The sequence below is a fragment of the Pleurodeles waltl genome, chromosome 11, assembly GCF_031143425.1.
Source record: "Pleurodeles waltl isolate 20211129_DDA chromosome 11, aPleWal1.hap1.20221129, whole genome shotgun sequence".
Lineage (NCBI taxonomy): Eukaryota > Metazoa > Chordata > Amphibia > Caudata > Salamandridae > Pleurodeles > Pleurodeles waltl.
Window position 1 is genome coordinate 951976654 of NC_090450.1, and position 12853 is coordinate 951989506.

Consider the following 12853-nt stretch of genomic DNA (forward strand, 5'->3'; position numbering starts at 1 on the left):
CCAGAGTACACAAAAACAGCAAAAACAAAGTCCAGCACACAGTCAAAAATAAAGGAAGCAGAGGCAAAAAGATAGGGGAAACCATACCAAAAGTGCCAGGTCTAACAATTTCAATGTAGCTTTTTTTTTAAATCCATTAATATTCTTGTTAGCCAGACAGACTGCTGACAGAGTGAGTGTGAGAGGTAATGAGATGTTAGAGGCGATAATGTGATATAAGTGTGAGTGAGAGTGAAGTACACAGACCTCGGCTTACAACAGTCTAAAATAAGTACATTGAACATACTGCAAGTGGTAAGGCACTGCAACCCCTGTATTATTTATTCTTTAAATTAAATATCTGATTTATAAGTCACTGCAAAAAAACAACTTGTTTTGTAAACACTAGAAAAACGTAGTTTTGTCTATTTTCAGAGTTAAACAGTGGAATAAACACTGAAGCACTGATTTCAAAAAGTTTGGGAAACACTGAGAAAACACTACTAAAATGCACAAAAAATAAACACTTTAAACAGAACAGCCTAAATATGGCACAAGTATTCTCTTTGACTGTTTCATGAACAATCCAAAGTCACACTTTGTTTCACCTGTCTTTTTTCTGTGCAGTTGTTTCAATAGCAATGAACAGAAATCAGACCCTACATCCTCAATTAAGAAATATTTTATTTGGTATTTGTCAACCTCAAATAAGCCAGGAAGACAGTAGGATTGTTAATACTATACACTTTATAAAAGGGAAGTAGTGGTTCTCAGGGACATCCAGACACATAACTGCCACCACCAAACTTTAAGAGGCATGGCTTGTGAGGTATTTTCAGATTAACCTCTTAATGACCATGTCTTGATGATGAAATATTTGGTTATTCTTTTGAACTTGCAGTCAAGATCATACATGACTGTACCAGACCAGCATTCGTTGTAATTATGTTTGCATTATTTAAAACTGGTGTTTACAGCTTTCTGTTTTAAGTCAGTAGAGACAAGTTAAGAAAATGTTTTATTTCTCTTATTTCAGCGGCACCAATGAAATTCAGATAGAGTCTGCCCCTGAGGATGCAGTCATACTAGGGTAAGGCAAGAATGTACACTACCAATCTGTTGCTTTGTCCCCCTTCCTCTCATCGACTGGCCCGCACCACATTGCCCCTATCTTCTCTTGTACATCTAAGAAACAAATGGGAGTTACCTACAGAGTACCACATGGATGTTAATTCATCAATTTTCCAGGATTAGTGGAAGAGCCATCAACAGTCTTTCCCACCTCTGTTAGTGTGTTAGGATTTTTTTTTTAGATTGTTCTGAAGCTTCACATACCAAGCAGCAGCCTCAGAACACTTTGTGATCACATACAACAGTCATTCTTTTTTGACGTGGTCACCCCTACTTTTTTGCCTGATAATTGATGCAATTTTACCTGAAAGTTCACAATGTTCCTGCTGTCCAGGTCCCCAGTGCCAGATCTCTCTCCTAAAACTGTGCAATTGTTGCCCACTTGGCAATGCCTTTGGCACCCCTGTAAGTCCCTAATAAATGGTACCTCTCATACCTAGGACATGGGTACCAAAGAAGGTCACTAAAGACTGCATTATATTGCTTGTGAGGAAATATCTGCAAGTGCAGAAATGCCCCTGCTAGGTCTTTCTCAATTCTTAGACATAGTGAGTGAACAGGGAATCCATTTTAAGTACATGTGCTGGACACCTGTCCAAACGAGTTCCCCAGCTACATGATGGCTTCACTGAAAGTAGGGATATTTGGTATCAAACATCTTGTATTAATAAACCCTCACTGATGCCCCTGATGGATTTATTAATACATGCATCCAAAGGGCGCCTTAGAGGTGCCCCTGAAAACCTACCATCTACTTGTGTGCTGGCTGACTAGTTTTAGCTGGCCTGCTACCACCAGACATATTTCTAACCCCAAAGGGTGAGGGCCTTTGCTCTCAGATGGTCAGGAATAAAGCCTGCTTTGGGAGAGATGTGTTCAACCCCACCCAGCAGGGTAACCTGCAAATCTGCATTCCAAGGCAGGGGGCTTCAAAGAAGCCCACCACCCTTGGTAGGCAAATCTGGCTTCGCTCAAAGGAGAGATGACGACCCCCCCTGCCCCAGGGCCCATTGGGCACCTGGACAGGCGGGAAAATTATAGTCAGAGAGGCGCACCCACCTCTCAGGTCAGTCCCACCCCTAAGGTGAGCTGCCTGATGTGGACACAACTTTTCAAAGTCTGCCATCTTGGTGATGGCAGAACTAGGAATTCTGGGACAGGTTATGCCCACTTCCCACAAGAAGTGGTCAAAAGGGGGTGTAGTGACCCCAGGGGTAAGTAGATCATTGGCTACTACCTTACACTCCCCTAAACACCCCTAAGTTCAGTATTATGGGGAACTCCTGGCACCAGGAAATCAGACTCCTGCTGACCTACAAAGAAGAAGGGCACTCAAGAACCACAAAAGCAAAGACTGAGGAAGAAGCAGCTGACCTGGACCTAGCCCTTCTGGCCTGTCTGCTGCTTCCATCGAATTGCGCCAACGTTGTCTCATCTTGCAGCTGTTGTGCCTTCTAAAGTCTGGGAGGACTGCCTGCCTTCAACAAAGACTCAGCAACTCCCATGTAGCAGTGGAGCTGCTTCCCTGCAACTTGCAGGCACCCCAAGAGAACAGAGGACTCCGGACCGCTGAAAACCTGACACCTGATAGCACCACTCCACCTGTGCCACCTAGCCTGAGCTGAAGGTGTACAACTGTGCCAGTATGGTCCCCCAGCCCTGCATAGACTACGCTCACCTTCGTCTTGCCCACTGTGGACTCACCAATGCCACCTGCAGCCTCTGTTTGCAGGTCCCCTCAATCACGAGTGCTCCTGGTGGAGAAAAGCCAACACCTCAAGACACCTCTACACCTGTTGCCCCAGGACCATGGAGAATCAGACCTAAGGTGTCTCCACATCCCAGAGCATCGTGAGAGCTGAGCCCACTTGTTGGTTCAGCCTGACTGGCCTGCCAGTTCAAGCCTGCAGCCTCTTTGTAACCGGAGCGATCACCATAGACTAACATTGGGCACCTGAGGCTGTACTGCACCTTTGCGGCAGTCGCCCCAGTGCCGGCCTGTGTGACATGTTGGTGTGGCCCTGGACCGTGCCCCATACCTACCTTAAGTCCATGTGATTTGTCCCACAAGTCGCTGTCTATACCAATTTGCAGTATTTGTTTTTCCTCCATATGATAACATTGCTGCTTCAGAAAAATGCACTGTCCGCTTTTGAAACCTGAAAGCATTTATCTTGCAAAATGTAATTACCTGATCGTATTGATTCTGGTGTCTAAATATATGTAAAAGTACTTGGTATTTTTGTAAATCGGTGTGGATCTCCTTATTGAGTCGTATGTCTCATTTATTGACTGTGTGTGTATTTGCAGATGTCTAACACTCCTTTCTGATAAGCCTAAGGCTGCTCAACCACACTAACCCCTAAGATGGCACCTTGGGATTGCTACAGCAAGCCCCTGTTCACTAGTAAGAGAACCCCTGGACTCTTTACACAGTATATCTAATTTTTATATACTATATAAAGAGCCATCTTCCTACAATACATTAACATAAAGCAATTCGGATGTAGACTGCAATTATCTGATGAAGCCCTCTTCTAAGTATGAAGATTCACAGTGGTTATAGCCTTTGTGAAGAATCAGCAGAACAAAAATGCTGTTCCAGAGAAGTGTCAGGCCTCTAACCAGCAAGACCCAGGTCAAGCAAAAGACGTAGGAGGCAGACACAAGTGAACGGGTTACTCTGAATTTGAAAAGGTCAGTTTCTGTTATAAGATAGTTGGTAGAGATACAGTGGATGAAGCTTGCACAGGGTCCTTCCCCAGTATTACATGTAACATGTCGTTGTATATACAGTAAATTGTGATTGACAGACCTTAAGCTTCTAGTTGAAAGATAAGGGACAGAAAACTTGTCAAGGCTGTCTGGCAAACGGCTATTTGTAGAACAGGCAAAGAATCTGAAATTTGCATTACAGGGAGCCAGTGGTGGGATTTCAACAGAAATCTGACGTGGCGTTGATGGTTCAAGCCAAAAAGGAGACAAGTAGCATAGTTCTAGACTCTTTGGATTTTAGACAGTGATTTGTTAAGTAGGCACTGCCTGGTCCCTGCCTGCCTTTCCTGTGCTCGTTCTTCTGACCAGACATGGATCTTGCTGACCCAGCTCCGACGCTGCCCAGAGGCTCCAAGCCTCGCGCTCCATCTGGTTCTTCTCCTTTTTCAGTTCTTGTACCTTTTTGATCCTGGCTTTCTTTTGCCTCTTTGCCTGCTTTTCCTCTCACCCGTGCACCTTCCTCTTGTTCAGCTTTTTTTGCCTCTTTGCATTTCCTCTCATTCTTTGCACTCTCAATCTTGCTCAGCTTTTCGTCTCTTGAGTTCAGTTCGCTTTTTTCACTTTGTCCCTTTTTGCTCTTCCTCTTGTTCATCTTTTTCCACTTTTTGCCCGCTCCTTACCTCACTCTTGTCCTCTCACTCTGTCACTTTCCCAGCTGATCTGCCTCTTTTTTCCTATGCGTTTTGCCGTCTTTTTTGCCTTCTGTTCTCAGCTCTTTCTTTTTTTTTACCGCTCTTCTCTCCTCCTTTTGCGCCATTCCACCCTTGGAGGTATTCCTTCATTTTCCCTGTGCTGGGCTCTCACTTACATGCTGGCTCCAGCCCTCCCCAACACCCCCCCCCTCCCGACCTTCCCCCCACCCACTCCTACTTCATGGTGGCCACAACATGGCTCTGTGACTTAGCGTCAGAGAAATGTATTGAATCTGGTGCCAGTATTTGCTTTGGCTGTTGCAAGAACATTTCCAAAGTGACACTTTGTTTCACCGTCTTTAACTGGGCAGCTTGATAAAAAGCGATGAATAGATATCACAACCCTCCCATTCAAATAAGAAATATTTTATTTAACATGTGCCAACTCCAAATGAGCCAGGAAGAGTGCAGGAGTGTTATTAATATACTCTTTGTAACAGGGAAAGTGAGATTCCCAGGGGCAGCCAGGCACATAACTGACACTGCCCCATCCCTAACAAACCTTCAGAGGCACTAGCTTGTGGAAGACCTTCAGATCGCCCTCTCAACGAGCGTGCGTTGTTTACAAAATATCAGCATTATTCTTAGGCGGTTACAGTCACGGTGATACATGACTGTATTAGGTCTGCATTCGTTGTAATCATTGTTACATTATTTAAATGGTATAAAACTGGTTTGTGCAGCCTTCCTGTTTAAAAGTCAATGGAGAAAGGTTAAAAAAAGTCTTATTTTTCTCATTTCAGCTGCACCCATGAAGAACAGATAGAGCCTGCCCCTGAGGATGCAGTCATACCTGGGTAAGGCAGGCAGGTACCCAAGCAATCCAGCCGCTCTGCCCCCCTCCTCCCATCTGCTCGCCCGCGCCATATCGCCTGCTACCCTCTCTTGTTCATGTAAGAACCAACCTGTTGTTACCTGCAGGGTCTCCCAACCCAACCTATCCATCGTTACCACATGGACGCCAAGTCACCACATTCTCAGGACTGGTGCAAGGGACATCACACAGTCATTTTCCCTTTGTTAATCTGTTTTGAACGTATTTTGTTTTATTATTTCAGATTTATATAAACAATGACAAATCAGGCAGTGGCCGCAGAGCACTTTGTGATCATAGACAGCAACCATGTTCTTGGATAGAGTAACAGGCAGCCATTCGGTAGTGGACTGCAATGAGCGGGCAAAGCGCTCTTCCAAATATGATGTTAGAAAATGGTAAAGCCTTTGCGGAGAGTCAGAGGAATAAAAATGCTGTTCCAGAAAAGTTGGGAAAACTGGTGCCAGGCCTCTAACCGGCAAGGCCCAGGTCAAGCAGAAGATGTAGGAGGCAGACACAACAGAATGGGTTACCCTTATATTGCGGGAAGAGGATGCTTTTTCGATACCTCCTGAATTTGAAAATATCAAGTTCTATTATGAGATTCATAGGTAGAGATCCAGTGGATGAGGCTTCCCCTTGCAGAATCCATATTTCTTGTAACATGTTGCTGCTATAGACAGTACATTGTAATTGGCAGACCTCAAGCTTCAAGTTGGGGATATACATGGTGTCAGGGTTGTATCGCTAACATCTATTTGTGGAAGAGAGGCGGGGGTCTAAAATTCCCCTTACACGGAGCCAGTGGTGGTACCTGATGTGGTGCTGATGTTTCAAGCCAAACGGGAGACAAGCAGCACAGGTTAGACTCTTTGGAGTTTGGACAGTGGTTTGTTAAGTAGACACTGCCTGGCCCTTCCTGTCCTCCTTACCGGTGTCTGGTCCTCTGACCAAGCCTGGGCCTTGCGGACCCCACTCCGGCGCGGCCCTGGGACTCCTCGCACCTCCGACGCGGCCCTGGCCTCCCTGCCTCGCACCTCCGACGGGGCTCTGAGCCTCCCTGCCTCGCACCTCCGACGGGGCTCTGAGCCTCCCTGCCTCGCACCTCCGACGCGGCCCTGGCCTCCCTGCGCCTCCCTGCCTCGCACCTCCGACGCGGCCCTGGGCCTCCCTGCCTCGCACCTCCGACGCGGCCCTGGGCCTCCCTGCCTCGCACCTCCGACGCGGCCCTGGGCCTCCCTGCGCCTCCCTGCCTCGCACCTCCGACGCGGCCCTGGGCCTCCCTGCCTCGCACCTCCGACGCGGCCCTGGGCCTCCCTGCCTCGCACCTCCGACGGGGCTCTGAGCCTCCCTGCCTCACACCTCCGACGCGGCCCTGGCCTCCCTGCCTCGCACCTCCGACGCGGCCCTGGGCCTCCCTGCCTCGCACCTCCGACGCGGCCCTGGCCTCCCTGCCTCGCACCTCCGACGCGGCCCTGGCCTCCCTGCCTCGCACCTCCGACGGGGCTCTGAGCCTCCCTGCCTCGCACCTCCGACGCGGCCCTGGGACTCCTCGCACCTCCGACGGGGCCCTGGCCTCCCAGACTCCGACGCGGCCCTGGCCTCCCTGCCTCGCACCTCCGACGCGGCCCTGGGCCTCCCTGCGCCTCCCTGCCTCGCACCTCCGACGGGGCTCTGAGCCTCCCTGCCTCGCACCTCCGACGCGGCCCTGGGCCTCCCTGCGCCTCCCTGCCTCGCACCTCCGACGGGGCTCTGAGCCTCCCTGCCTCGCACCTCCGACGGGGCTCTGAGCCTCCCTGCCTCGCACCTCCGACGCGGCCCTGGGCCTCCCTGCGCCTCCCTGCCTCGCACCTCCGACGGGGCTCTGAGCCTCCCTGCCTCGCACCTCCGACGGGGCTCTGGGCCTCCCTGCGCCTCCCTGCCTCGCACCTCCGACGCGGCCCTGGCCTCCCTGCCTCGCACCTCCGACGGGGCTCTGAGCCTCCCTGCCTCGCACCTCCGACGCGGCCCTGGGCCTCCTCGCACCTCCGACGGGGCTCTGAGCCTCCCTGCGCCACACCTCCGACGGGGCTCTGAGCCTCCCTGCCTCGCACCTCCGACGGGGCTCTGAGCCTCCCTGCCTCGCACCTCCGACGCGGCCCTGGCCTCCCTGCCTCGCACCTCCGACGGGGCTCTGAGCCTCCCTGCCTCGCACCTCCGACGCGGCCCTGGGCCTCCCTGCCTCGCACCTCCGACGCGGCCCTGGCCTCCCTGCCTCGCACCTCCGACGGGGCTCTGAGCCTCCCTGCCTCGCACCTCCGACGCGGCCCTGGGACTCCTCGCACCTCCGACGGGGCCCTGGCCTCCCAGACTCCGACGCGGCCCTGGCCTCCCTGCCTCGCACCTCCGACGCGGCCCTGGGCCTCCCTGCGCCTCCCTGCCTCGCACCTCCGACGCGGCCCTGGGCCTCCCTGCCTCGCACCTCCGACGCGGCCCTGGGCCTCCCTGCCTCGCACCTCCGACGCGGCCCTGGCCTCCCTGCCTCGCACCTCCGACGCGGCCCTGGGCCTCCCTGCCTCGCACCTCCGACGCGGCCCTGGCCTCCCTGCCTCGCACCTCCGACGGGGCTCTGAGCCTCCCTGCCTCGCACCTCCGACGCGGCCCTGGGACTCCTCGCACCTCCGACGGGGCCCTGGCCTCCCAGACTCCGACGCGGCCCTGGCCTCCCTGCCTCGCACCTCCGACGCGGCCCTGGGCCTCCCTGCGCCTCCCTGCCTCGCACCTCCGACGGGGCTCTGAGCCTCCCTGCCTCGCACCTCCGACGCGGCCCTGGGCCTCCCTGCGCCTCCCTGCCTCGCACCTCCGACGGGGCTCTGAGCCTCCCTGCCTCGCACCTCCGACGGGGCTCTGAGCCTCCCTGCCTCGCACCTCCGACGCGGCCCTGGGCCTCCCTGCCTCGCACCTCCGACGCGGCCCTGGCCTCCCTGCCTCGCACCTCCGACGGGGCTCTGAGCCTCCCTGCCTCGCACCTCCGACGCGGCCCTGGGACTCCTCGCACCTCCGACGGGGCCCTGGCCTCCCAGACTCCGACGCGGCCCTGGCCTCCCTGCCTCGCACCTCCGACGCGGCCCTGGGCCTCCCTGCGCCTCCCTGCCTCGCACCTCCGACGGGGCTCTGAGCCTCCCTGCCTCGCACCTCCGACGGGGCTCTGAGCCTCCCTGCCTCGCACCTCCGACGCGGCCCTGGGCCTCCCTGCGCCTCCCTGCCTCGCACCTCCGACGGGGCTCTGAGCCTCCCTGCCTCGCACCTCCGACGGGGCTCTGGGCCTCCCTGCGCCTCCCTGCCTCGCACCTCCGACGCGGCCCTGGCCTCCCTGCCTCGCACCTCCGACGGGGCTCTGAGCCTCCCTGCCTCGCACCTCCGACGCGGCCCTGGGCCTCCTCGCACCTCCGACGGGGCTCTGAGCCTCCCTGCGCCACACCTCCGACGGGGCTCTGAGCCTCCCTGCCTCGCACCTCCGACGGGGCTCTGAGCCTCCCTGCCTCGCACCTCCGACGCGGCCCTGGCCTCCCTGCCTCGCACCTCCGACGCGGCCCTGGGCCTCCCTGCGCCTCCCTGCCTCGCACCTCCGACGGGGCTCTGAGCCTCCCTGCCTCGCACCTCCGACGGGGCTCTGAGCCTCCCTGCCTCGCACCTCCGACGCGGCCCTGGGCCTCCCTGCGCCTCCCTGCCTCGCACCTCCGACGGGGCTCTGAGCCTCCCTGCCTCGCACCTCCGACGGGGCTCTGGGCCTCCCTGCGCCTCCCTGCCTCGCACCTCCGACGCGGCCCTGGCCTCCCTGCCTCGCACCTCCGACGGGGCTCTGAGCCTCCCTGCCTCGCACCTCCGACGCGGCCCTGGCCTCCCTGCCTCGCACCTCCGACGCGGCCCTGGGCCTCCCTGCGCCTCCCTGCCTCGCACCTCCGACGCGGCCCTGGGCCTCCCTGCCTCGCACCTCCGACGCGGCCCTGGCCTCCCTGCCTCGCACCTCCGACGCGGCCCTGGGCCTCCCTGCCTCGCACCTCCGACGCGGCCCTGGCCTCCCTGCCTCGCACCTCCGACGGGGCTCTGAGCCTCCCTGCCTCGCACCTCCGACGCGGCCCTGGGACTCCTCGCACCTCCGACGGGGCCCTGGCCTCCCAGACTCCGACGCGGCCCTGGCCTCCCTGCCTCGCACCTCCGACGCGGCCCTGGGCCTCCCTGCCTCGCACCTCCGACGGGGCTCTGAGCCTCCCTGCCTCGCACCTCCGACGGGGCTCTGAGCCTCCCTGCCTCGCACCTCCGACGCGGCCCTGGGCCTCCCTGCGCCTCCCTGCCTCGCACCTCCGACGGGGCTCTGAGCCTCCCTGCCTCGCACCTCCGACGGGGCTCTGGGCCTCCCTGCGCCTCCCTGCCTCGCACCTCCGACGCGGCCCTGGCCTCCCTGCCTCGCACCTCCGACGGGGCTCTGAGCCTCCCTGCCTCGCACCTCCGACGCGGCCCTGGGCCTCCTCGCACCTCCGACGGGGCTCTGAGCCTCCCTGCGCCACACCTCCGACGGGGCTCTGAGCCTCCCTGCCTCGCACCTCCGACGGGGCTCTGAGCCTCCCTGCCTCGCACCTCCGACGCGGCCCTGGGCCTCCTCGCACCTCCGACGGGGCTCTGAGCCTCCCTGCGCTACACCTCCGACGGGGCTCTGAGCCTCCCTGCCTCGCACCTCCGACGGGGCTCTGAGCCTCCCTGCCTCGCACCTCCGACGCGGCCCTGGCCTCCCTGCCTCGCACCTCCCAGCCTCGCACCTCCGACGCGGCCCTGGCCTCCCTGCGCCTCCCTGCCTCGCACCTCCCAGCCTCGCACCTCCGACGCGGCCCTGGCCTCCCTGCGCCTCCCTGCCTCGCACCTCCCAGCCTCGCACCTCCGACGCGGCCCTGGCCTCCCTGCGCCTCCCTGCCTCGCACCTCCCAGCCTCGCACCTCCAACGCGGCCCTGGCCTCCCTGCGCCTCCCTGCCTCGCACCTCCCAGCCTCGCACCTCCAACGCGGCCCTGGGCTTCCCAGCCTCGGGCCCCTGCTTCTGTCCTGCTGGTACATCTCCTTTCTCAGCTTTTTTGCCTTTTTGGTCTTCGCTCTCTTTTGCCTCGCTCTTTGCCCATTTCGTCTCATTCTAGCACTCTCACTCTTGTTCGGCTTGTTTGCCTTTCTGCCAACTTCTCCTCTCATTCCTGCAGTCTCACTCTTGCTTGCTTTCACAGCTGCTCCGCCACTTTTTTCTCAGACCGTTGCCTCTGTTTTCCACTTAGTGCTTCCTTTTTCCCTACAGTTCTCAGCCCTTATCTCCGGTTCTCCGCTCCTCTTAGTGTGGCCGTCTCCCCTCTGCGGCCTTCCGCCCTTTTCCCTCGCGCTGCACCCGGACTCGCTTTCTCGCCCCTCGACCCCACCCCGCCCACCGGCCACAGACCTCCTTCAGTGGGGGACAAAGCGTGGCTCAGAGACCTGGTTCGGAGAGATCGTGGGCTATGATCGAGTCTGGGACAAGGATGCGCTTTGGCTATTCCGAGAACAATCCAAGGTCACACGGTGATTCGCCCGCCGTTAGCTGGGCAGCCTCACACATAGCAATACATAAACACCCACCTACTCAAAGAAGAAGTATTTCACTCGGTTTATGTCGCCCACAAATAAGCTTGTTAATATTAGACTCTTTACCGCAGAGGAGAGATTCCCCGGGCCCGCCAGACACATAAGTGTCACTGCCCCATCCCTACCAAACCTTCACTGGCACCGGTTTGTGCGGTATCAGATCGCTCCTCGAAGGCCATGTCTTGAGTATCCAATATTTCTGTTCTTCGTTAGATTTTACAGTCAAGTTCATACTTTCACAGGGATAGACAGGGATGACACTGCCCCATCCCTACCAAACTTTCACAGGATCTTCAGATCGCCCTCTCAGCGAGCATGTCTCGACGATGAAGTGTCACCGTTATTCTTTTGGACAGGCAGACAAGTTCATATATGATTGCACCAGACCTTCATTAATTGTAATCACTTTTCTATTATTTAAAACATATAAACCCGGCGCGTGCAGTATTCTGTTTTAAAAGTCAGCAGTGATAGGTTATGAAAAAGTCTTATTTCTGTCATTTCAGCTTCACCCACGAAGACCAGATGGAGTCTGTACCTGAGGATGCAGTCCTACTTGGGTAAGACAGGCATGTACACAAGACATCCTTTGCTCCGAACCCCCCAAACCCCTGATCACGTCTCATCACCCACGATTGTCTTTGTGAGAAACAGCCAGCAGTTACCTGCAAGGGCAACACACGGATGCCAAGTCACCAAATTTCTAGGACAGTGGAAGGAATATCAGACAGTCTTTTCCCTCAGTTAACTAACTTGTTAGGAATTTATTTTGTTTTTTTAATCTAATTTCAGATTTTTATGAAGCATCACAAACTAAGCAGTGGCATCAGAGCACTTTGCTCACATACTACAGTCACATTCTTGGGTAGATTAGCATAAATCCATTCTGCACTAGACTGCAATTAGCAGACAAAGCACTCTTTGACATATGGTGTTAGAAAACGATAAAGCCTTTGCAAAGAGTCAGTGGAATAAAAACGGTGTTCCTGAAAAGTGGGGATAACTGATTTTAAAAATTCAATCTACATAAGATTTATTATTAGCGATCCAATGAATGAAGCTGGCATATGTAGAATCCTTTCGCCATATTTCTAGTAACACGTTCCTGTATAGACAGTAAACTGTAATTGGCAGACCTTAAGTTCACTTATTTTATCTTTTAGTTGGAAATAAGTGACGGACAGCTTCCCAAGGTTGTTTGGCAAACAACCATTTAGAGCTTTGTGGACTAGGCAGAGAATCCTTCATTTACAGGAAACCAGGGGAGGCACTTCAAAGGAAAACGTGATATGGTTTTGATATGTCAGACCAAACAGGTGACTAATAGCATTATTTATAGACCCTATGGACTTTAGACAGTGGTTTGTTGGGGAGGCCAGGTACAGTAATAAAGATGGACCATGGCCATAGTTAAGATTAGGGCAATTTTCAGCATTGGAGGAAGTGACGTTATCTGATATTTGATTTTGACAGTGTCACAAGAAGTGATGTCATGTGACCTTGGACCCTGATGCCGTCATGGGAAGTGTCATCAAATGAGCCTTGAAAAGGCGTCTACTGAAGGTCATTGCAACACGTGATCATTTCTTGTATACACAGAGAGGGGCACAAGGATTTGTGAGTGTTTTTGTGAGAGAACAGATTTGAGTTATAATGACTCATTTCCTTTCCATGCTCAATATATCCTTCTACCTACGGCGAAATAGTACTTAAGAAATAGAAGAATGTATTTAAGGCAGCCCTATCAAACATAAATATAACAGAACTTAGGGGGTGATTCTAACCCTGGCGGTCGGTGATAAAGCGGCGGCCAACCCGCCAACAGG

The 12853-nt window shown here is 55.0% G+C and overlaps 1 protein-coding gene across 5 annotated transcripts in view; it reads left to right on the forward strand.

The window, feature by feature from the left end:
- Positions 1–12853, forward strand: part of LOC138266392 (putative nuclease HARBI1) — a 331311-nt gene that overhangs the window by 301958 nt on the left and 16500 nt on the right. For all 5 annotated transcript variants that reach the window (XM_069215160.1, XM_069215162.1, XM_069215158.1 and 2 more), the window contains 3 exons: positions 1016–1069; positions 5321–5374; positions 11534–11587. In XM_069215160.1, coding sequence (XP_069071261.1) covers positions 1016–1069; positions 5321–5374; positions 11534–11587 — 162 coding nt within the window. The remainder of the gene's footprint in view (positions 1–1015; positions 1070–5320; positions 5375–11533; positions 11588–12853) is intronic.